Source organism: Anser cygnoides, chromosome 7 (genome assembly GCF_040182565.1).
Source record: "Anser cygnoides isolate HZ-2024a breed goose chromosome 7, Taihu_goose_T2T_genome, whole genome shotgun sequence".
Lineage (NCBI taxonomy): Eukaryota > Metazoa > Chordata > Aves > Anseriformes > Anatidae > Anser > Anser cygnoides.
The window spans coordinates 6,608,129-6,634,224 of NC_089879.1; the positions used below are offsets into that span (position 1 = coordinate 6,608,129).

The 26,096-nt window shown below is 39.2% G+C and overlaps 1 protein-coding gene across 2 annotated transcripts in view; it reads left to right on the forward strand.

The window, feature by feature from the left end:
• CACUL1 (CDK2 associated cullin domain 1) overlaps window positions 1-26,096 on the forward strand; it is a 48,724-nt gene that overhangs the window by 17,196 nt on the left and 5,432 nt on the right. The window contains exons 4-7 of one of the 2 annotated variants that reach the window (XM_048069302.2): window positions 3,651-3,746; window positions 9,071-9,173; window positions 20,708-20,797; window positions 24,088-24,226. In XM_048069302.2, the coding sequence (XP_047925259.2) occupies window positions 3,651-3,746; window positions 9,071-9,173; window positions 20,708-20,797; window positions 24,088-24,226 (428 nt within the window). The remainder of the gene's footprint in view (window positions 1-3,650; window positions 3,747-9,070; window positions 9,174-20,707; window positions 20,798-24,087; window positions 24,227-26,096) is intronic. The other variant, XM_067000285.1, reaches the window with a different exon arrangement.

The following is a 26,096-nucleotide window of genomic DNA, read 5'->3' on the forward strand; positions in this document are numbered from 1 at the left end:
TCTCTTGGTGCTGAGATGTTCACTGTGATGTGCAAGGAGATGTGTAAATGCTGTTTAACATCAGCATTTCACAGCAGCCATAGCATTTTATGCTAGGAAAGTCTTCTCAAAAGCAAGCTGATGGTGTTAAACAAATGCAACCCCACCACAAATGGAGAAGTCTGACCATGCTTTCGCTGCTCTTGTGAACAGGCACGTTAAATGTTTGCTGCTAGAAAATTTTTCTTAAACCTATGAGTGGTAGATGAGAGCAATTGTAGGAGAGGATTTAAGCTGTTTCCCCATATAGAGGCTCTTGACAAAGGGACTGAATTGTCAGATGGATGGGATTCAGAGTGGGGCGTGGAGGAGTGAAGGTTCTTCTTCCTTTTAAGACAACCTTAGGCTAGCAGCACATTTTTCTTTCTCTGTTTGAAGAGCTGCTTTCATATGTCCCTCAGGTACAATAGGAGTGGTTTTTAAAGACTTAATATTTTCTGGGGGGTTGTAAGGACTCAATGTCTTCCTTAACTTTTTTCCCCCCATCTGTAATTAAAGTAGCTGAACGGATGTGTTGTTGTTTCTGGGCTAATAAGACCAAGAATTAAAATAAATCTTAGTATAATCAGTTTCTCTTTTTTTTTTTTTTTATTTATAATAGCTATGTCAGAATATATAGAGATTTTAAATGCATGTCTACTCTAATGGTATTGATTTAATAGAATAATCTTAGCAACATCTATTTACTTGTGACAACAGATGTTCAGTTTGGTGCCATGCACTCCTGGTTGTTTATAAAATCCATGTAGTTTATATAAAGCTAGTCCCACTCTAGTTATTGTCTTAATAATGTGAACGTAAGTATGTGGAGGAAGTTCTGGTGAAACAAGTAATTGAGATCAGGCTGGTGGTTTCGAGCAGCCGTACAATAACACTCTAATGAACAGAAAACAGCGAGATGTTTGTTTTCCCCACGCTGAGTGCAGAAACTCACAGATGACCTGTGAAAACACTGTTACTGAGCTCTCTTTGGCCTATGTGTTGTTTTTTTCCCCCTGAAGTTTACATATCAAACAATAACCGAGGAGTGTTTGATTGTCAAACTCCTTCTTTGGAAACAAGGAGGATCGAGCAGCCAGTGCCTTCTTGCTTGTGCCTTCACTGCGGAGTTGTGAGGGTTGTCACGAAACAATGTCAGAAAAATAAAACTCAACGGCAACTGCTCTGTCAGCATGAGATACCATAAGGTCATGACTTTGCTTTCCAGAGGTTAAGACCAAGGCTGAGCATTTTGCTTGATGCTAGTGAGTGCCTCCCCTGGAGCTTTAGGACTTCTCTCCCATTTCCTCGTCTTCACCCAGAGCAGTTGTTTTCTGCTCGGCTGTAGGGTGGAGGTAGCCAACAAGTCAACAACTTCAGGTATTCTCTGAAGGCTTGAGGTTGTTCCCAGAAGATAGTTGGGTGTGAATTTGTTTTTCCTCTCTTAAAACTGCTCTCTCAATGTGACACAGGCTTTGTGAAGTGAGCAAACAGGTTTCTGTGGAGAAAAAAGGTTTCAAACCTTAATGTCTCCAGTGAAAAGGAACGGCAAGCTGGATGTGTTCCATGGGATAGAGGCTGCACATGCGACTAAATCCTTTACTGTCCAGACAACTCCAGTCTTTTTCTTTAAAATGAAGAGTGCAAACTCAGTGTGAGAAGAGCAGCACCCTGTGTCAGACTATTGTCTCCTTTTGTTTGATGTGTTCTTTGAAATAGAACTTTCTTTTTTCTTTAATCTTCTAAGTTGTATACTGAGTCGTTACAAATCAGAGAGTATAACCATATTTAAAGCTGAGGTTAGAAAGGAGGGAAGCAAGAATACACGTTGCTTAGAAATGCAGATTTCACTGCAAGTGATTTGCAACAAATTGTATATGTAATTACGTATGAAAAGGAGAGCTCACTGCTATACGTTGCTGGAATTTTGAACTAAAATTTGTTTGGCTGCCCCTGAGAACTGCATCTGCAAAAAGATTAAAAACTGATGATCAAAATGAGAAATAACCATATATAACCTTTGGCAGCGACACATGGAATAACATTCTTTATTCCTTTGCCAGTTTTTTGCTTTCCTTTCTGAAATGTCTGTTCTGTATCTGCGTTTGCTGTGAGAATTACCCATGTGTTCATCAAGCGTATTAAGCAGGGAAGCTGAAGAAGCTAATATGAAGGAAAAATGTTTCATGGGTTGAGAGCACTTAATGGAGCAAAAAGTCAGTGTGAACCCTAACTGTTCTATTAGGCCCCTGCTTGAATATCCATGCGAAGGTTGAAAAATCTGCTTCTAAAAGATGAGAGCTGGAAGTTCCCATAAGGTGCTGAAGGTGCAGGCAGCCTGGAGCATTCCTCACACCGCAGATGCTTTGGCTTGAGAAAAATCTTTGAGCTTGTTTTCTCGCAAGGTTTGGGTTGCTGCTGCTTCTTTCATCCTCTTCTTGCACAGTGCTTTAGGAAAGGAAAGTGGTGCAAGAGGAGAGAAGGCGTGCTTCTTGTAGGCAGGCAGCGCTTTGTCCTGGGGCGCGTGCAGGGCCCTGAGCAGCAGAAGCTCCGGCAGCTCACCCCCCTGCCTCCGGAGGGAGCGCGTAGGGAAGGCAGGAGGTGGCCAGCAGCGGGGCGCTGAACGTGGGCGGCTTGGGACGGAGCGGGGAGAAGTGGAGGAACACTTTGCCCCAGCTCCCCTTCCATCCCTGGCTGAGTTAAGTGCACTCCTGAATGCTCTGATGTGGCTCCCCGGCATTGTGAACCAGGCAGTTATGAAACAAGCCGTGGTTGGTGCTTCCCATTTTCCTGCTTCCCCTCTCAATTTAACTTCGCTTGCTGCAGAATAAATCTTTTTAGCTTCCTTATTTTTTTTTTTCTTTGAGAACGGTGGTACTTTACACAGAAAATAGCAGCGCTGTCACTGTGGTGCCTGTCGTAAAGTTGGCACTGTCAGGCTTTGTACGGCAGCGTTTTGCTTGGGGCTGCACGGCGGTGCTGTGGGATGGAGGCCTGCAGTGGGCTTTGTGCGGGATTCCAGGTGCAGAACTCTATCTGAAGACATTGTTTCACAGCCCTTCCTGCTCGACACCCTGAGTATTTGCCTTGCCTTAGGTGACCCAGCTGAAACTCAGAAATGCTTTCTGTGCAGGACAGGGCTCCCTGGAGCTGGATGGAGGACGTGCTGCGTGCCAGCTCGGGTGCCAAGCAGCTGCTTAACGTCACCCTGCTGTCTTGGAGCAGGAGCCCGTGGGGGGGTCAGTGCACACACCACGGCACTGGATGGAATCTCATTATGGACCCTAGACCTGACAGGCAGCTTTTTCAAAAAGAATGTTTGCTCTTTAATGACTGTTTTTATTTGCGTATGCTAAATACAGGTTTGTCCTAGGCATGCTGTATTGCTTATTCGATGCGCCTTTTGCTGGGCACTGACACGCAGTCCTAAGCAGAAACCTCTTACTGGTGAGAACTGTTCTTGCTGGAGGGAGCGATAGCAGAAACTCTGGAATGATGTGTGGCTTGCTTTGTGTAGATGTAGTGTATCAAATACTTGGTAGATTTTGGAGTTTGCCGTGAAAGCATAGCCCATGCTGTTCCAGATCTTTCTCTTGTTCGAATTACAACCTGACTTTTACGGTTTCTTGCAGGCCAGCCCTCCAGATCTCTATATTGAAAGATTTAACGTAGCTCTTGGACAGTATATGGGAGCATTGCAGAGCATTGTGCCTCTTTTCATATATATGGTAAGTTTTAGAAAATTCTTTTCAAATAACGTATGTCCATACGCAAGATGCTGTCTGAAAGTAAAAAGGGTAAAATGCAGCTATAATGGTTTTTCTTATAGAATTTATGATTCCTGCCTGCTTTTGCCACCTATATAACCTATAGTTCTGATCAAGTTGTGTGGGGAGAAGAAGGGGAGGCGATGCTGTTAAACGCAGAGCTTCGCAACTGGTTTTCTGCCCTGATACTTCTTTCTTGGGAATGATTTTTATTTTGATTGGAAAAAAGCCTTACCAAGTAGGCTATTATTTATATCTGGTTGAGGTAGTTTATTGGCTTATTATACGTCGGCTTGGTAGTTTGGGCAGATTCCAAAGATGATTTTCTTGCTTTAAATTGCACAGATTCAGACTAGACAGCCAAGGACTTCTGCCTGAAAGAAATGTAAATTTTGTAAATGTCTGTGTCAGTTGATAAAGCAATTCAGAGTGTTGATGGGATGAAGGTGAACTTATTTTCATAGCTATGTCAGGCATACTTGCAGAGGTTCGGAACCCATTGACTATAACTGTTTGTCTTGCAGAGTATGTACTTTCAGAAGTCTTCTGTACCTCTGAAGAAGTCTGTCATCTGCTTGACTTCTGTCAAAATGCCAATTTTTATTGCTTTTTTATGGTAATGAATAACTCAAGCTTGGAATTTGCCCTTCTGCCCTTCTCCCAGAAATGGCCCTTACATTGGCATTGCTTAGAAATAAATAAATAAATAAGAAAGGAAATATTGTCTTTTAGGAAAGAAGCACCTTAAAAAAATATTTAGGTTAAATAGCCTAACCTCAAACTCTTCAAAAAGTTACTGTTATTGGTAGCATCCTGAAGTTTGAGAAGCAATATCTTTTAGAATGGTTTGTGTTTTTGTGGCTGTACTTGAAATGAAGTTTGCTAGTCTTTCAGCACAGCGTCATACAAATTTGTTGCTTTACAACAGGAAGTTGTCTTTCTTGAGCTGGGTTTCTTCTAATCTAGCCTTTATCTAATTTATACAAAATGAAATCCAGTTGCTACTGCTTCACTTGTAAGCAAGGCGATGTGTTCATGGTGATGATTTTTATTTTTCTCCCAGTTCCTATCATGAAATAACAAGGGAGAAACTTTCACCCCCTTGCATTTGGCATTTTTAAATGCTAGCCATTTTTCTGCTTGTGTGTGCTTGACTTGTTGCAGGCAGGTGTTTAAGCGATCTCAGAATTTAATATCCGTTTACAAATGGAGATAAGCTGTTCTGTGGGTACTTTTATTGAATGCTCTCAGCTCTGTCACAGAGGTTCTTCCACGGAGGTCAACAAATCTTTAACAATTAAGACTGCAGAACCTGTAACATCAAAAAAAAATGTTCATGGTAGACACAAACGGGGCTATTTTTATCATTATAAGCCTTGCCTATATGGCTAGACAAGGTATAATTCCTGAATAGATTTCCATATCCTTCTTTGTACGCAACTGTGGTGTCCTCTAATGAGGACTGTCTGATATTCCCTCGTTGTTTAATTTTTAGAGTTTGAGTCTAACTGATACGTGAACGTAGAATGGTTAGTGAGTAATAAACAGATCTGTACAATGAAGAGTTGGGTAGTAATTTTTTTTGTTTGCTAGTTTTCTGTGAGATCCAAAAGAAGTGCAAGTACTCTGTTTTTGTTATTTTAAATTGAATGTCTTTAACACAGTAAAACTCTATTCCTGCACACACTTTGTCATTCAGGTGACTTAATTCAACAGGCCTGAGAGTTAGTGACTGCACGTGATGTGGAAGATATCTTTAGAAAAGAAAGGACAAAAAATGTTTTCCCTTCTTAGTTTTTCTGTATGCGTTTGGAAGTACTTGTATATACAGCCGCTTGCAGCCTTACATTGTTGTATCTAATTGAATTTTCTCTCATGCAGCAGCAGTTTCCTTTATTTAGACAAGAAAATACAGTAACAAAATGATTACAAGAGGTGAAAGCCTGATTATTCTATAATATAAATTACAGCTTTGCAGTTACCCTCATAGGTTCTTTCAAAGCATTTTTAGATGAAGTGGACTAAGTTGTTGGACTCTGCCTTTTTATCAGGAATTGCGAGGCTTTCCTTTTTTGGCAGTGATGTAGCTGTTTTAGTTGGGAGTTTCCAAGGCTGTGGAGTTCATAGAATGGAATCACAGAGCCACGGAGTGGCTGGGGTTGGAAGGGACCTTAAAGAGCATCTAGTTCCAACCCCCTGCCATGGGCAGGGATGCCTTTATCAGCTGCACTGATAAAGCTTGTTCTGAGAGGATGCTTATATTACTGCTTAGGAGAACTTCAAATATGCATGTACATATTTAAAAATCTAGGAAACCAAAGAAAACTGAAAGGTTTTTAGTACAACTGGGACATGTCTTTGTCTCTCAGTGGCTGCAAGAGGCATTGCAATTTGCTTTAGGCTCAATCCTGTGTGTTTGAAACAAACAGCAGCAATTCTCTTCTCTCCACTGATACTTACCAAGCCATATTGCTGTTTGAATGCTGGAAATACAGGGAATGGGGTTTCTTAACCAGCTTGTATGTGGTGACCAAGCTCTGGAGTGATGGTTGAGGGGGCTGACTTGCTGGGAAACTTCTTTTTCCTTCTTTTGCTAGGAATGGTTTTCGTATGGTGATGGATTTTTCCATCTGCTGCTGCTACATGGGGCGTTTTAAGGAAGGCTGGAGATCCAAAATACTTTTTCCCTCCAAGATTTAGTGGGTTTAAGCCTTTTCAAAAGTTCTTGGATAGAGCCACAGAAAGAGCAAACAAAACTGGAAGTGTGCACATAATGCTTTATTCCAAATAACAATTCCTAGTAAATAACTGTTGTATTCTGTATTCTTTATAAATCTAAACAACGTTATTCTATATGCTTAGACTGTAAATATGACAGTATTACTGCACACATGAAAGAATAAAAATCATTTCTACTTCAAGAAAAATTAAAGCCAGCATTTAGAAGGTAATAGGTTCTTAATCACTAATTAAATGTAGAGAAGTAGTTGAAAATCAGTTATTTTGTGGTCTGAAATGAGCCCAATACTTGTGAGCCCTGTAGTTTTTGGATAGTTGAGATCACAACTTTTTTCATTACCTCTGAAATGTTACTGTTCTTAGTGGGAGGCACTGTGCTTTGCTGGTTAGCTAGCGGGCATTGTGTGTGTGTATATGGGTGAGGTAATGAGCATTCTTTTAGGTTATTTGGCTCTGAAGTGTTTTTTGCTCTCCCTTTAACAGTATTAGCAGCTTCACATTATAAAATGTTTGCCAGATCGCTTTATGGCGTTTTCTAGAAGAAATGTTTGTCATATCCGAGTTTCTCAGGTATTGATATAGGTACTTTTTACCCGTCTGCTAAATCCCTAGGTGACATTGGCACTCTTTTCAAGAAATACTGATATAACCTAGCTAGTGACATCTTATATGAAAAATGTTCCTGTCTTTCTGCTAGCAAAAATGGGGAAGATGACAGCACTTCTGCTGTTTCCTTTCAGCACTCTGGATTAGAAACGAAGTACCTATTTTAGATTATTTTTCATCATTCATTTAAATCCATGCAAGTGAAATATTTTACAGTTGCTCTATCCATAACTACTGTGTCATGACTCTTCTACTTAAAACTACTCTTTTTTTTTTGTTGTTGATATTTTCTGGTTATGGAACTTATGATATGAGCTTTTCAAGTCTTGAACAAAAGAAAGCATCACTGTTTGCACGTCATTGACAGGTGTGTCTAATGTAAGAAGGTTTGGAGGACAGGAAGAGAAGGAGAGAAGTTATTTCCTTAGCTAGGTGCATCTCGTCTGTCAGCTCACCTCGTAAGATGAATTAGTTTGGTCCTGTCCCGTTCTGGTTGAGATCGGTAGCTGGTGGCTGCCCGGTGGCACAAAGTCAGGAAGCTGGAGGTAGAAGTGCTTTATAGGGAGGCAGGTCTGGTGAAGGACCGAAGTACAGTGTGTAGCTTAACACTTCCTAGAAAACGTGGAGGAGAACTTCTTCTGTTACTGTGAATTTGGGTTGCAGTAACAATTAACCGTTGACCAAAAGAAAAAATTACAGATGAAGTTAGTCTGTTAGGACTGCCTTTCTTCTAACTGGTTCAGTTTTCATGAAAGGTTAGAAAAACAAACAACCAAACCCAAACAAACAAGCCACTAACCACCCAAACAAAAAACCCACAAAATAAACAAAAACAAGCCCAAACCAATCCAAAACCAAAAAACGATGCTGAATGCTTGCCTTGAAAATGTGAGTGGTTCCTGCATGCAAAGTTCATTATGCTATGTTTATAGTTTTGTTAATGCCTACCAGTATGGATTTTACAGAAAATGTAATGATTGCTCTGACGGTTAAGATGTTCTCTCCCAATAAATCTATTATGTGTTCCAGTACAGAATTTCTGAGGAAGTTGGTTTTCTGTTAACATCTATATGCACCTCTTTATAATGAAAGTTGTCCAGATGAATTCAGTTGGTCTATTTTCATGTCAGTACTGAAATGATAGGAGATCTACCTTGAAACAACTACTTTTTTTTAGTTATTTAAAATTCACTTATAAATAAAATACAGGCAACAAATCTTTCTATTAATTGCAGGCTTGGAGTTGAGGAGTAGCACCGAGTAGTACATTAGATTTAAAGTCCCTCAAGGAACTCATGAATAGAATTTCCTCTGAGGGCTAAGGAGATGAATTTATTAATGATGAGTGGGCCAAGAAAATTGAATCCCCAAATTTTTAATGTAGGTTAGTTTTGTACGGGCTTGTATATATCGCTTATTTCTGCAGTTCACTCATTCTATGTGTGTGTCCTCTGGGATTATAAATGAGCAACAGAAGTGGATAGCTGTACTGATGATTTATTACTGTAACGTACCTATTTTAATGGCTTAATCACTTTTAGACATTGGTAAAAAAAAAAAAAAGTTTTTTTTTTGTTATAAACATGATATCTAGCCCTATTTTGGTATTACAGCTTCTATAGTGTTCTAAAATTATGTGTTTTTCTACAGATTCCTCTTACTTAATACGGAGGAATATCAGTAGATATATATAAAAAAAAAAAAGCACATCTGTAGGTAATTATTAATGTCAGTAGTACTGCATGCATGGTTAATTTTAAATTCATGGCTTTTGTTGTACAGGACTGTTCTATGCAATATAAACGCAGGCACCAAGGAAGCACTTTGCAGGTCAAATGTTCAATGGTTTTTAAATTTTGAGCTATTTTATTCAGGGGGGAAGTTTAACTTTATTTTGTATTATGAGAAACAATCTTGAAAACTTCTGTCTTATTTTCCAGAATAAATTTTACATAGAAACCAAGCTTAACAGAGACTTAAAAGATGACCTTATAAAGCTGTTTACGGAACATGTTGCAGAAAAGCACATTTACAACCTAATGCGTAAGTAAGCTTATTGAATTTTTCTTATAATGGGAGTCTGGAAAACTGCAGTGGTTTCACATATTGCAGAAATCTACAGCAAACAGAGAGAGAATGGCAAACGGTTAGAGGGCTTAAATACAAATTCCTTTTGAAGTCATAGGAAGGAAGGCTGTTTTTTTCTGTTTTGTTTTTCATTATGAGTTGAAAATTAAGTGTATTAAAATTAAGCCTTCATTACCAAATTAGTAACTTCTGATATACCACGTGAACAAATATGGCACATACCAACTGTTTTATTTTTAAAATATTTTGTGTGAAGTCAGGGTTGCTTGAGTATTTGAGGGAGACCAGTATGTTTTCCATATGTCCTGAGGTTATGACATAAGCAGAAAGACAATAAAATGCTAGTTATGCTGTCACTTCTTAATTTCAATATCAAAATAATGAGAGAGATCATTAAGAACGTGCTTGGCCCAAGAACTGTTCTGTCATTGGGGTTGTTGCCATGGTGTGCTCCGAGGTAGTTGGTGAACTGCATAATGCTGAGAGCAGCTTCTCAGCTGAGACAGTGTGTTAATGCGAGTAGAAAATACCAAACGATGAGTGCTAAGAGTCAAGTTTTATTTTATCTTTCACTTTATTTGACCAGTAATGTCCTTCTTTGAGTGAAGGACTTGGGGAAAAAATCTTTGCTGTATTTTTTAGGGCCCGTGTGACCTGCTATCCTGGGAGAGGGGTGGGTGAACAAGGTTGGGGAACCTGGCACACTAGAATGAAGAATGAGCAGTTTAATGCCGTCTTGTTCTTGCCATCTGGAAAAGTCTCCTACAGAAAGCTTTTAGGCATCATCAGATCACCTAGGAAATGGCAGGTCGATGAGGAACGCCCACCTATCACCTGATGTTTTATTTAGGGCCGAAGATGTTTAACAGTATCATGAAACCTGGTGAGATGATTCCTCCAGCGGAACCATGGAAAATGCAACTGATGCTGCTAGATTTAATTTTAGCACGTATGCGTTCCAGGCAGTGAAAATATTAGTGGGATTTTTTGATGAGGAAAGCAAAGGTCACGCTTTTATGTCCTGAAGATTTGACTAAGTAATGTCAGATGTGTGTTGCTATGCAGTTAGTTTCCTGGGAATTGTAATACAAGAATCCAATAGAAATTACAGATAATCTGTTGCAATGAAAGGAAAAGACCTATGGTTATGGTGGGGGGGGGGGCGAAATCTGATACACTGTTCCCATCTCTGTGATAGTTACAGAATTAAAATTAAAGGAGAAATTGAAAAATGAAAACAAACTCTCACCTGCTGCGTTGCTGTGTATGCAGAGTATTATTTAATAAGCACTGTGCTTGAATTTCATTTTAGTCTTTCAACTTATTAAAGCTAAGTTATTTAGTTATTGGTTTTACTCTTAGGACTTGTATAAACTCTTAATTGTAATCTGACTTGGTTAAATATTGAATAATAGGCTCTTTAAATTGAGTTAAAGTATGCCGAAATACCATTCCAAACTTGTTAGCAGACTTCTACGAAATAATTGAAGATACACAGCACATAATACAGTACTTTTGAGTTGATGACAAATTCTGGCTGCATTATTTTCTCAGCTGTTCTAGCATGAAATTCCTACCAGAAAAGAGATGATTACCTTCATTTCCAGAAGTGAGAGAGCTCTGAAATAAGATATATATCAGGGTTTTGTGACTTTACTTTCAGATGTAATTTTCAATATGCGTGATACAATCTTTTGCAATTGGATGTAGATTTGCGTCAACAAAAAAGTGCTAGTGTATTCTGAAGAAAAAAATTAAGGTTTTGAATGGGTATGTTTAGGAAATTAAAATCCAGGAGTTTGAGGTCTATGTCCAAAAATCAAATTCTGGGGGTGTTTCTTAAGGATGATGTGGCTGCCACTTCAGCATGAAGAAGCGTGCCTTCCCTCTGTTTTTTTTTTTTCTAAGAAAAAGTTTTATCAGTTTGTGATCTAGGCTTAGAGGAAGAGAATATCTGCTCTTGCTCTTGAAACCGTTGCTGGGTTTTTCATAGGTGGGGGTTTTTGTTTGTAACATCTTGTCATTCGGTCAGCCTGGAAGCTGGCGTTTCCATGTGAAGTTGTTCAGGAAGGATTGTAAGTAAATTTCAGCTTCATTTTATATCAGTAAAACTTCTCTCCTGACACTTTTTTAAAATTTGAAGTAGAGGGGAAAGTCTTCTTAGATCTGTTCTTAATGCTTGATGCTGCTCAGGCGCTTGGTAGGTCCTAGTCCTTGTGCTGTGTGGCTGGAGGAAATACTAAGAAAAAAAAATAGAGCATTTCTGAGCAGCTAAAGTAAATATATGAACAATTACATAATATGCAGATCCATGAACACAGTTGTGTTTTTATGAAATAATTTTGCACTTGCACATGTTTATCAGGTCAGTGCTCTTCAAATTAAAGTGGATACATAGGAACTAAATGAAAATAACCTGATGACTTTCCTTTTGAAGTCTGTAGCTGGCTCTTGCTGCTAAGACTGCTGTATGAAATGGCTTGGGAGACGTTCTCATGTGCAGAACCACTCAAGTGAATGTAACAAGCAAAGATACAGCATCTTATTTACAAGAACGTTTAAAATGTTTAAAAATAAAAAAGCAGATAATGCCTACTTGTCAGTGAGGAAGGAGTGGAGGAGAATGTTGTCTGTGTTCCTTCTAGATCCCTGCATCAGATTGCTGTAAGCAGTAAAATTCCAGAACTGAGTGTGTTCCTGTCCTTATGCCACTGTTCGACTGTGTCCTTATGTCACTGACTACATAAGTGGGTTTCCTGAACTGAAATCTTAGTGCCCTGGAAACACCCTGCCTGATTGTTCTTGTGTCTGGAATTATTGCAAACTTTAAATGTGCTGAAAATAGGTAACAGCTCCTGAAACTCTCTATTTCTAGTACTTGCAACAGGTAAAATTCAGTGACAGAGCGTGGTTGTAAGTAGCTGCTGTTCTTCTCTTTTTGGAGATCTCAAGGTGGGTGCCCAAAACAGGCTTGTTCCTTAACAGATGAAAGAAGCTATCTGTTAACAGTGCGCTGTAGTTTCTGCTTGGTGGATAGATGAGTTGGTTCCCACTTGTAAGAGTTTGAATTGCCCCTGTTCCCTTTCCAGAAACTAAAGAGGCGTGCACACACACACTTATGTCACTGAGATTCAGCTAAAATGAAGGGAAAACTGCTGCTCCATTTTCTTATTTTTTTTTAATTTGTTGTTTTTGGAGGTATGGTTCAAGAGAAGGGCCATTTATGTTGCCAAAAAAAAAAAAAAATCCTTTAAAAAAGATGGTAGGATAGATATTTCTATTGTTGCTTTCTGAGAGGTACCAGAAGAGTTCACCTGAAAGTTGAAAAAGGCTCCTAACAGCTTTCTGATGATGAAGTTGTGCAGTTGTCCTGTTTGGTTGCAACAGGTACAAATTCGGTACAAAATGACAGACGATGAATGAGGCTGTAACTGTTGGGCATTGATGAACGTAGCAGGGAAGGCGTTTGCCTGGCAGAGACTTGCGTGTTTATGCTGTGGGTACGCAGGGAGGGTGTGCCAGCACATGTACACCTAGGTTGCTAACAGATGTGTATTGTTGACCTCCAGAAACCTGTTACCATCAGTGAAGCAAGGGACCCTTATCTCTTTGGCTGCTTACTGCCGTGGCATAACGCCTTGCACCATTACATTCCATATCTAGCGTTGTTTGTGAATAGCCCGGGAGAGCAGCAGTGCAGAAGGCTGAGAGAAGGACCGTGACTGATGCCAGGTTTGTAGCCTGTACAGCTACAAGAGATAACACAGGGCTTAGGTTCGTGTGTTGTTTTTTTTTATTTATTTATTCCCTGTGCTTCACCCTTTGGCAACTAGACAAGAACAAGATGGATTAGTTGACTTTTCCCCTCCTTTAGCTGGCATTTCTTTTTTTTTTTTCCCTCCATTTTGATATCAATCTCAAATGGCCTGCATGAAAGAAACAGCCTTTCATCACCCTGACCCACAAACAGGACAGAAAATCCCCTGAAAATAGGGGGAACACTGTATTTTTCTGGTTCTTACAGAAACCATTGCTCACAGCCTTTTTATATCAGTATTTTTACACTAGGAAGAACTGAAAGTTTCTTTGCACAATTTAGACAATATCAATATTAATTAACAGGTGGCATGGTATAAAAGGATAAGATCGAGAGTGTGAAACACCAATATTTTGGTGTTGAGGACTCATTGTTCATGTTGATGTGCATTCTGGAGAGTGTTATCTCAGGCTTGCTAATACCCGTTCCTGTGGACAGAATGCCATTTGGCAGTTTGAACACATCTGGTTAATCTTACATAAAAAAGAATTAAATTACTGTGCTCCAAGGCAGCTCTGTCGTACGAACCGAGGAGCAGTAAGTGGGGACAGTGAGTGAGTTTGCTTCAGAAGTACGTTTCTAACCTGCACTAAAGCACTAACGTGGAGTGTGCCCCAAGCATTTGAATTCACTATTATTTTGCTCTCAGAGACACGGAGTGACTACTGTGATGGCAGAAGCAGTATGGTATATTAAAAAAAAAAAATAAACCACAGAAACCCCACTTCATTGCTGAGGCTCTTTCCTTCTGTAATATGCCAGATGTTGCTCTGCCCCTAGACGCTGCTTTACTTTTTTCTGTGTGGAGAAATCAATACAAGAAGAGGATCTGCACAACCTCAGTCTGACACCTTCATAAAACTATATTTCTTGCTTTTTAAGTTTGATAGGGAAAAATAAAATGATCGTTTTTTTTGAAACAGAAAGAAAGGAAAAAAAGGAGAAATACTTGCCTGTGGAGTGACTTGCTGAAGAGTCAGCCTGGGTGTCTCAATAGATGAAATGAGATGAGAAAATTCCTTCCCAAGGGCCTTAAAAATGAAGGAAGGTATTGGAGCACTAGCAGAAAATACCGATCCATTCCAGTGTATTTGTACTAGACTCCAATGGGTGGTGTCTGTTAGAATTCCTCTACAACAAAAAGCTAATTCACTTTTTTTCCCCAGCTATAAGGCTGTTGATCCATCAGCTTTTGACAGTAGATTCTATGAGATTTGGGGTTTTTCTGTAACACAAAACCAAAGGTCCTTCTTGAGGTGTGGTGAAGGGATGCATTTATTGTTGCATTATTTGCTGGAAGCCACTTTAATTTTTTATGCATCTACAGGATTGTGATTTGGTTCACAATGTTTAATTCCTAGTTTATTCTATGTATGCAAACAGTGTAATCCCATCGCTTCCATTCCAAATTTCCATTATAAAACCTTAAAGCAGTATGTGTGTATAAATACATTTCCAGAGACAATTTATTTTGGAATTCTTCTTGAAAAGCTCCCATACTCTTCCTTCCAAATACTGGTAGACAGACGGTTGACAGTGAAAATTAGCTGCAGGTATGTTCTATTTCTGTCCCAGTGTGCTGTGGCTCTGCTGTTGTGGGATAATCAGCCATTCCTCCATGAAAACGTTGAATTGACAGGTTAATGTCAGCCTGTTCTTTGACCTCAGAGGGTACCTCTGCATTCTCCGGGGCAATATAGATAAAGTTATTTAGCTACTAATCTTTTCTATACCCGCTGTGCTCTGCAGACCCGGTGGAGTAAATGAGAACAACACTCTCACCAGTTTAAGGGTGGTAAGAGCTGTGCTGAAATGGTATTGGGATTTGACAGGGCTAGGTAATTGTAGTGTAACCACACCGGTACTGCTACCAAGCATTATAAAACACCCTCAGATTCTTTAAGTAATGCTTAATCTAAATACAAATTCTGTCACTGAACTAAACTTGCACTTGAAATACCAAGTTATTTTAGAAAGTTGCAGATGCGTTTCTTATTTTTCTTGTTTCATGATGATTAAGTTGCAGCGCCACAAAGCAAGGAAATTTTTTAATCAAAAATTTTATTCTCAAGAAATGGCTGTCATGTTTAACCTGGCTCCTTGGTAAAAGAATAGGAATAACGTTTGCATTTCAATAAGTCTGCATAAAATTGTCAACATGGAAAATATCACCTCTCCACTTACAGAAAACCAAAGGTCTACATTTCTCCATTTATAGCTTTGTTTTTCATATTTATTCTTGTTACAACGCTGAATATTTTCCATGCGATTAAGACTCGAAAGTTTTAGTTTGTAGCATTTTTATTAGATATTTAATAAAGCTTTTGGGCTATATAATGAATATTTTAAAAGTAATCTGTGGCTTCATTAAAATGCCTAGTGGCAAATTCTTAGTTATAAATCTAATTTTTTATGTTTTTCTCTCTCCTACATTTTAATGTATTTCAGACTTTTGAAGCATTTAAGTTGATAAGAACTTATTTTAGTTCCTTTTAAAAGAGAATACAAATGCAGCATCAGGAGGGATTTGATGTAACTGCAAATGTGAGCGTTAAGCCAGACGGAAGGTCACTTTCATGCAGAAGGCTTTTAAAATTCTAGATCGGTGGTTAACGTGTACAATAATAATGATGATATGATAATGCCCTTAATTAGATCATAAGGGCTAACTTTTGCTTAGCCCTGAAGAGGTCAGGCAGTTGGACTCGATGGTCTTTGTAGGTCCCTACCAACTGAACTATGCTATTAAATTGTGCGGGGGTTAAAGCAATGAAAAGGTAATACGTGATCAAGCTTCATTAGTTAATTCAGTAGGAAACCAGGCAGCAGGTGTACGAAACAAAACACAAGCCAGCCGACAACAAACCAAACACAAGCCAACCACCCACATCCACACGCTGGGGACTCCAGTCACAGCACTTCCCTTCCTGTTTCATTGCATTTGGCATGGTGAAGCCAAATGCTTTGCATGGACGACGGGGTTTGGGATTAAAGACGGGGATTCAGAAGCCAAGGTGAATGACATCATCGAGGTGAAGTAGAAGGGTACATGTGGTCAGATGGACCCGATATGATTTGGCTGACAGAAAGGTAATTTGTTATGCTATTGATTTGACTTTGTGTGTTCTGATGATATTCCGAAGGGCAAAAATGCCAGGTAAGCCTTGTTTAAACTTAGCGCTGGCAATAGCTCCCTTGCTAGTGCCTCTCTGTATTTCTCACGTACGTTTGTGTAAGGGCTCAAGTTCTGTGGGAATATCAGAGCTGTTATTCTGCAAAATAACATAAGTGTTATATACCTATTAGAATGACTAGAGGTACTAGAGCACAGTTTGTACGATAGGATAAAAACCTCCTTAATGAATTTTTCTTTCACAGCTTTGTTAAGCAATCAGTTCTACTTCTGAAGACTTTATAATTTTAAGAGCATGGTTAAATAATTACAATTTGGAACACATCTGCCTAAGCCACACTTAAGTATGATTTATTCGAATATCTTGTTTTGAAGTTCTGTTAGATTACTGCAAAGGGAGGAAAGATCTTGTGAGCTAACACACAGCTAACGCTCTCCCAGGAAAAATTATGTTTGCCAAATGAAATAGCTGTTTTGAAAGAAATGTGGAAAGAGACTTTTTTTTTTAAACAGTTAACTTTTAGGTTTTTTTTTTTGCAAGTAAACCTTGAGTTATGAACAAGTGAGTTTGAACTTGTAGTGTATCATCTGCTACTCCTGTAATTATTGGGGTCCTCGGTCTTGCCCCAGGTACCCTACCATAATTATGAAGTAGCTTAAACCTTCATTAAGGGACAGGCTACATCAGCATTACTATGGAGTAGGGGAGTAACTCGGTCATTGCAGGGTACGTGAAGTGCTGCAGGCTCACACCTTGCTTACTCCCATGCAGTTCCTCCACTGTTCCTCAGAAAAAATCCTGAGGCCATTAAGGCTATTGTCTTCCATCAGCCTAACGGTGTTTCAAAGCATCTTGTACTTTCCTGCACTCAAAGCATTTCATCATGGGAACCCACACTTCTCTTCTTTGATTCTGCCATGAGTAATTTTCAAGACTATTTGCAGGGTAATTAACTTCTTTACATATTGGTTACTTAGTCTGTAAAATGCGATCTTAGTTCATAAACACTGCGGAGGTGGTCAGATTGTATCACGGTGTCATTATCGCTGTCATTCATCTGAGGTTTGGTGTGATTCTGTCTTTGGGTGCCACAGGTGGAGCTCCTGGCAGGAGTTTGAAGGAGTCTGCAGCTTCGGTTTTGGGGAGTCTCATTAATTGCTAAATAAAAAAAAAAAAAGCAGGAGTCAAAGCTTTTGTATCTGACGGTCTTTTGTAAGCGTAAGGCTGTAAAATGACGTTGCTAACTTCAGTGTGACTGGCACAGCTTCTTAAGAAATAATACAAGATTAAAAGTTTGGGTAGGAATTGGTTAGGTTTCGTTGCAAAGCTGAAGACAAATATCTGTGCAAAGAAGTTTCACTTCATCCGTGCATTTACCCTTTACTCCTTCAACCTGCATTTTTCAGATCTATCCAGAAAGATTTGGTTTCTTACTCCTTCTTACAGAAATCACTCTGAAAATACCCGTCCTAGCAGTACTGTTACTCATCCTTCAGGTATTGGTGTATCAAGCTTTTGGAAAAGGTGTTGGCTGGGCTACAGCCTTCCCCCCCTGTTTGAGAGGATTCAATGAGATGGAGCCAGGCTGTTTTCAGTGCTGCCCAGTGCCGGGACAAGAGGCTGTGGGCACCAGCTGGAGCCCAGGAGGTTCCGTCTGGACATCAGGAAGCCCGTCTGTGCTGTGCGGGTGGCTGAGCCCTGGCACAGGTTGTCAGAGAGGCCATGGGGTCACCTTGGAGATCTCCTAAAGCCGCCTGGACGTGGCCCTGCTGGGGCAGGGGGGGACCAGAGGGACCCAGAGGTCCCTGCCCACCTCAGTCAGCCTGCGACTCTGTGGCAGTTTGTGTTGTACGGTGTAATGAGTAGCATATTCTTTTAGCTTTCCTTTTTCTATTGAGAAACGTTAAATATATGCCAGTACTTTGTACTTTTGCTGAGTACGATGCTATCATGATGTACTTATGACCGTAAATCAGGAAGGAGGGAGCAATTTAAACCTGATTTGTGGCATGTGGTGTAAGCAGTTGCCAGAAACGAAGACGAGAAATCTTGATTTTTCAAAGCTGCAATAAAGCGGTGAAGATATTTCTGTAGGATTGATCTCCAGGTAAATCCATCCACTGATTTTTTTTTTGTTTTTTTGTTCATGAAATCCCTTCATAATGCTGGGTGACATGGTCAGCAATCTAGAATAGAAACAAGTGGCTGCTCATTACTCTTTACTTGCTTTGTTTTGCAAATATGTCTGTTCACACATTATCTGATAGGATTGCAATTGAAATTAGTTTTGTGGGTGAATATTAGCTTAAAATAAATTGGCAAACACTATTGCATGTTTATAATGGTGAGCTATTTGTACAGTGCAGACTGTCCTCTTAAACTATTACACAATTAAATCTGTTGGTCAGCGACTTGAACATGTAAAAGGACCACATGTGAGAGTGTACGTACAGGTGGCTGCAGGGACTTTCCCCTTCTGGAAGGGAGGAAGAACAGGTGGAGCATCCTGCAGCCCTAGTGTGTCCCCAGGACTACAGGCTGAGAGGAAAGAGGGGGGCAGTCAGTCTGGTGTGATCGTCATCTCCTGTCTTTGATATGCCATATTTTCTTTTCTCTGCCTACTTTTTCCAATATTATTAAAAAAAAAAAAAATATATATATATATATATATGAAAAAAGAAAGATGATAGTACATGTAAAAGTGTGGTCGTGGTATAGGCGCCATAGCTATGGTTTCGTCCATACGTGGAATATGTATGGCCTGCAATTTTCCTTTTGCTCTGGGGTATCGAAGCAGTCAGGTGCCCTCTAGTTGGTTATGTGGTTGTAAAGCTTCCTTTAATGCTTGGGTTTGTGCCCAGAGCAATTCTGAATAGCTTTTTTCTCTCCCACAGTATGTCTTGTACATAAACAATTACAGCTTCTGAAGTCTTTTTCAATTGCCTTTGCTAGTTAGAACTTGGATGCTACTGGAAAGCACAGTTCTCAGTTGAACAGAAATAGAAGCAAGAGGCTATGTTCATTTAATTGTTTCTTAACCTCTTTTAAAAAATTCAAGTGTTGTTTAACTGACTTTGTGGTCCAGAGTCAGTATTAATTCTGAGGCTTATTTTAAGCAAGTTGTTGTAGTTTTAGAACATAATTTGCAGTCTGTACGTGAAGAACAAATGTACAGTTCTCTGGATACTTTACAGATCTACTGGTGAAGCTTGTAGTGAAGTTAATCAAATATGTGTGTTTGTATATATGCATTGTATGGATTGTGCATGAGTGTCTACGTGTCTTCCTTACAAAGCATTAGCACATTTTTAATGTAACTTTCTTGGCTGCCAGAAGGCTGCTTGGAGAATCTTTGGGAAATAGGCTGTAAATACATCATTATAAAACAAATCACAGACCCTCACCCATCAAGGCTTCAGCTGAAAGGAGCAAGCACTTCTAGTTCTGTGTAAAATAAATTAATCTGTAATGGTTAAATATAACAACTTTGATTACTTGGGATGAGAGCTTAGAAAAAATACTTCCTTTGGTAATCTCTTTCATGAGCCACTTGCACAGTTTCAGAAGGAGAAAAACAGTATCGAAGATTTTTCTTTTTGTGCTAAGTACTGTAGTGGCAGGTACAGAAAATAGAACTGGAGAAGCTCTGAAGTGTGAAAACCAGAGTCTCTAGTGTGTAAGCACAAGAGATGCCCTTTAGGAAGATTTGTAACTGTCTTTTCTTCTTTGCATACCGGGTACAGAAGGGTTTATATACTGCTCAGATGCTTCAGAGAGGCATAAAAATTGGGAGGCAGCAGTTGGTTCAAACCATATTGGTTTTTATTTTTGTGTGTGTTTTTATAATTCAGATGTAAGTACGTACCTTAAACAAATACAATGCAGTATAAATGTTTGAATAGCATCATATAAACACCAAACGTGCTGCTGACAGTTTTTTCCACTAGAGGAAGATGCAATTAATGCAGTGTTTACTACAGGGGATACCAAGAATGAAACAGAAACGGTCACTTTTAAATAAAAGAACAAACAACTTTGTTATTTAATTTCTGCGTATTTTCTATACTGCTTGTACTTCATTCATAGGCTTTCAATCCAGCCTTAGTTTTATAGGCAAGCTGGTAAATAATACAACGCGGGGATTTGTGCGAATCTCCAGGTGTTTACCACGCTCTCAGTATAAGAGTGCTTCTAAAAATAAATTTGTTTACTTCTGTTCTGTATCTGAATACTTAAAGCCATTGCTTGCTTGGTTTTTCCTCACAGCTCCTGCTATCTCTCTGAAAAGGTGAAAATGTGAAGTAACTTATTCTTTCATTCTTTACTTTATATGAACAGAGTACTTCTGTATGAAGGTGATTGTTTTATTACCCTTGAGAATGAAGTTGTCAATCAGATACCTGGCTCTTTCCTTTGAGGACATCTGATAACAACAACAAAAAGCACAATTACTGTATTTCTTTTACATAAAAATATGAGTAAGACCCTAGTATTTATTAGAAAGATGGCTAATTATACTTCCCTTAATTTTATTTCAGCTTTACTTTTGGAAGCTCAGTCAACACCGTTTCAAATAACTCCGTCAACCATGGCAAACATTGTAAAAGGCCTGTATACACTAAGACCAGGTAAAAAAGAAAATCTTTGTCTGTCAGTACTGTGGTTCATACATGTTTCACTAAATATGAATGCAGCTGCTAATTATCTAATGTATATTTAACATGCAAAGGTGTTGTATTCTGTCCGTTGTTGTGCTTAGTTGGGCTGTGTAAAGGGGACCCAATTCTTGCTGCCCATCTCTGTGACCTGCACCAGGTGGCCTGATAACCAACCATGTGGGTACTGAAATCACGTGTGGTGGGCAGCGTTGGGGAAACAACAGCAAAAATCCTCTGTTCTGAAGATAATGGGAAGACCTATTTGTTGTGCTCTGTAGAGATAAGGCGGGCTTCAAAATGGGTCAATTATGGCAGAAGTTTATGTATTGAAATGGTGGGAGTTGTTGTGAGCTGCTCCTTCAAAAGGCCGGATCTTTGATGTAAGATGAATGACAGTTTCTTCTGTGAAGCCATTATTTCACTGGTATTATTTCATGCAGGAGCTTAATTTAACTCCTGGACATCCATCATGGATGTCTTGTGCAACAATTCTATTGACAGCAAAGACGTGTTGCAGATTTTAATCAATTTTGTACACAAATCCTTCATTCTGTAATACTTGGAGAACAGAGCAGAGCTCTAGCCTACATTTGTACAGAGTTTAGCAACGCAGGAAATGTTCAAAATGTCCATAAATAAATGGTACCTGAAGCTTGCTGTGAATTTGATTTCCATGCTGAAATGGCAGTTCAGCTTGTAAAAGTAAGATGTATTGTTCTAACAATGTTGAAATGATTTTTCATTCTCTAATGATGTACTGCAGTCTTGCTGTCAATCACTATCTGCCCCTGAGAATTGGAAAGGAAATGCTTTGGTCATCTTCTGAAACTTCAGAATCAAAATGTTTCTCTTTTCTACATCTTTCAAAAACAAAAATCAATCAAAAAAAAACTTAAGCAAATTAGATCTCCTTCCCTTTCTTTCTATTTTTTTTTTGTTTTGTTTATAGTACTGCAGTGTCCCAGCTTCAGTCTATTTTTGTTTTGGAGTCCCCGTTTATAGAAATAGAAAAGGGGATGGGAAAGCTTCACAAAAACCTCGTTTTTTTGTAGAGCAATCTTTAGCATTTATGCAACACAGGAATGCGGTGGACCCTCCATTTACAAAATGCATGGATAAATCACTTTTACTAGGCAAGGTTATTTTTCACAACAAAATTAACATCCTACTATTTTTATCATGGTATTTCTTTTATTTTTATACACTGTTCAATGTCAAACAAAGGAAGGGTATATAAGTAATTATGAAAGTATGGTTTCTTTTGAAAGCAGTCCCATGGGGTTGTGTTGTACTGCACTTAATGTTATGGGTGGTGGTCTTATCCATTTCAGATGATCCCTGTCTTGCTTGTTTACTTCACAGGCAGATACTAGTTTGATTTGGTGTCATGAGCCTAATCAGATTTTGAATAGTTGCCTTATGTCTGTAAGGTCTTTGAGTATAAAGGTTGTTCCAACAGCTTGTGAAATCTGCTTTCAACAGCTGGGTAGGAAGACCCAGGTAATTGACTTTATTGCTTAAACAGGTACACGTTTACTCTAATTACCTGCTCCTCAAATTCTTCAGCCTCTGAGAAGGATGATCAAAGGACTGGGGCACCTCTCCTGTGAAGCCAGGATGAGAGTTGGGGTTGTCCAGCCTGGAGAAGAGAAGGCTTTGGGGAGACATTACAGTGGCCTGCCAGTACCTAAAGGCGGCCTACAGGAAAGCTGGGGAGGGTCTCTTTGTCAGGGGGTGCAGTGATAGGGCAAGTGGTGACAGCTTTAAACTGAAGGAGAGTAGATTCAGATTAGATATTAGGAAGAAATTCTTTACTCTGAGGGTGGTGAGGCACTGGAATGGGTTGCCCAGAGAAGCTGTGGCTGCCCCATCCCTGGCCTGGTTGGATGGGGCCCTGGGCAACCTGATCTAGTGGGTGACATTAGTGCCCGTGGCAGGGAGCATTGAACTAGATGATCTTTAAGTTCCCATCGATACCATTCTATGAAGAACAAAAAGGGTAATGGAAATGGAGAAATTCACCCACTCTTAGCATGTCTTCTCTCTCGGCTGAATTCAGTTGCACAAAGCAACACTTCTCAGCGGGCCTACAGAGATGTGCACAATCATCTCTTCAGGAATTGCTCTGTAATTTTTCCTTTTCTTTTTAGGAACACAGCTGTTGAAGGAGTTGTTAAGGATTTTATTTTTATTTTTTACTGTATTGTATAAGATGAAAAGTGCTGTTTCAAGTCTGTATGGTTATTTTGTTATCAAGCACTGCTATCATGATGAGGGAGGTTAGTGCATTTTGTTGTTGTTGTTTAAACCACCTATACACTAGTAATCATTACTTTGTGAGTTTGCTGATGAAAGACTGTTGAAGCTTGGCATTAACCAAGCAACCATGTGTGGGAATTGGATAAAAACTTACAATGTGCCTTAGCCAATGTACTTAAAAGTACCCCTTTTTTTACTATGTAAAGATGCAGTTTAAGATAAGTGCTACAACCTCTGGAAAATTTAGGTTTAGAAATACTTGAAGAGTATGGGTTTTTTCTCAGAACTTCTTACACGGTTGCTATAAACCCTGTTTTCATCCTTTGTTCAGTCTTCTGTGTTTCTTATCTGCCTTGAAGAGGCTTTAAGGTAAACGAATGTAACGAATCTTGCTTCTGTAAGACAATGTTTGTTGTGGTGAGATTAAATCACATTTGCTATCCTGAAGCTGAACTCATACAAGTTAAAATTATATAATGAGTATTAACAAGTGTTCATCTAAGCTTTGGAAGATCAGTGAAAGAATCGCACTGATTCATCTGAAGTGGGGGATGGAGAAGCAGGGTTGTATGGTGTTATTACTGTGCTTCCCAGAAGGTAAGGCTCAGGGAGGAGTGGTGCAAGTTCGGAGAATCTCCTTCCCAGAGTAAAATGCTGCAAATAATCTATTTTTCAAGGTGAGTTTGCATCTGCAGTGCCTCTCTGAGAGCATCCAAATATTCAGCAGGCCTGGAGAGACGCAGCAAGAAGTGAATTTCGGTTTGATAGTGAAGTTGATGACACAAAGAAATTCCTTTATCTACATGTAAATATCTGATTGTAACAGTCTGAATATATGTTCTGCTTTAAGACCTGTTGTTTATTAATTCAAAATCGCAAAAGTTATTTAAAACAGAACAAAAGTACTTAATAAATTTGCTACTAATTTTTTACAAACAGCAAAATTTTCACAAATGATCTCCTTCCACATGTTTTTTTGTTGGTTTTCCTTCTTCTTACAGAATGGGTACAGATGGCACCAGCTTTATTTTCTAAATTCATCCCAAACATTCTGCCCCCTGCAGTGGAATCTGAGCTTCAAGAATATGCTGCTCAAGACCAGAAACTTCAAAGAGAACTTATGCAGAATGGATTTGCTAGGTAATAATAATTATTAATAATTAATAGTCTTCTGTAACAATTGTGATGGTGAGTGCTGAAATAGTAAGAATGGATACACATAAAAATTTTGAAGAATTACTTTAATATTTAATAAGGAACCTTCAAAGCTCAGTATCTAAAATATGGCCTAATTCTACATGTTTTGAGCACTACCAACCCTGCAGATAGAACCAAAAGTTAGAAGATCAGAAATCTTAAAAATATTTTCATGAAACAGATTACTTAACAGTTCATGCTTCCTTGTGCTTTGATTGCATTTCTAATGCACGGTCATGGTCTCATTCAGCCTTTTACGTTGGCTGTTTATTTTCTGAGCTGACTTTTTGATGATGTTTCCCAATGTTATTAAGTTGATGATTTCTTCTTCTACCTTCAGAGCTATTTGTACAGGCCAGGTATTTAGTTTAAATGAGAATTTCTCTTCTGACTGAGCTTTGAATTGGGGGACGAACAAACAGTAAGAGACAGTAGAAAATTTTCCTTACCTATCTTGTTCAGTGTGGGCTGTGCCGGTTACTGTGTGCTCTTATCAGTCTGGCTTGGTGAGAGCAGAGCACAATTACCACAGTTGTGTACTGCTTTGGCAGTAGTCTGACAAACCAAGATCAGGCCGGGGAAGCTATCATGCTCAGTTCCTGGTAGTTTAATTTGTGTGAAAACCACACAACTTTCTTCGCTTTACCTGTGAAACACTGAGAACCTTGTCTTGTAGTTTGAACACCTACTTGATGTGGATATGTTTCCTGTTAGATGTAGTCCTGGATTTCATGCTCTTGTGTAGTTTTCCTCTAAGGTCATCTAAGGCTCTCTCTCTTCAAAGCATAGTGAATCAGTGAGCTTCAAAACTGCACTACTGACCCAAATAAAAATAGCATTGTCAGTGCACTCTTTATAAGGTAGAAGAGAGAAAACTGCTTTTGTTTACTGACCTTTTCTTGAGAAAAAAGTTTTTTTGTATGGATGTGCGTGAGATAGGGTACTGAAAACAAAGCCATAAGAGCTGTGAAATGCAGAGCATTTGGTCCAGGAAGTACAAGTTTGAGATGGTTTGAAACTGAGCAGATGTATAATGCTGACAAAGGAACACGATGCACAAGAAAATAAAAAAGGGACATTTTAGTTTCATGTATTTTTCAACCTTTTTAATTCTGTAGATGACATAATTCTGTTTACAACTGCATTTCACCAGTTTCACATTTTATAGAGAATTCAGAATGGAATTCCAAGTAATAACAGCACGTATCCACAAAAAATGATCAGTTTCAAAAACTTCTTTTCCCTAGGTACTTGGAAATAAAGACGGGCTTGTCAGCTTGATTGGAAAGTTCTTTGACTGGTACTGTGGGAAGGGTACAGTGTGAAAAGATAGGAAAGGTGGTAGGAACAGTACTGGACATTGCGAATGCACCCTCCGGGGTGCTGTCCTGTTAAGAGACTTGGAGGGATCCTCAGAAGCAGTTAAGTAACTCCTGTTTTATGCAGGAAAGTAATTGTGTAGCACTGGAACCATTGCAAATCCATAGGAAACTTTCTGCCTTGTGTCATGTACAGTAGGTGGGGACACAGAAGAGATTAAGGCTTGAGGATGGTCATACAGGGAAGAACTAAGTGAAGGTTTCTGTGTCACGTGTTGTTTGCAGAGTCTTAGTTCCTGTCCTTCTGGCTTTCTGCAGTATGTGACCTTCCAGTTATTGGCCACGTGAAGAGTGTTGATGTGGCTTGTAGGTTTAGAAAACTGGCCCACCCTAGTGGTGCAACTGCTCTTTCTGTGTGGCTTGCTTTCAATTTATTAAATAGACAATGCAAAATACGACATTGCAGTAGAATAACTGACTGCATTTAGTCTGTG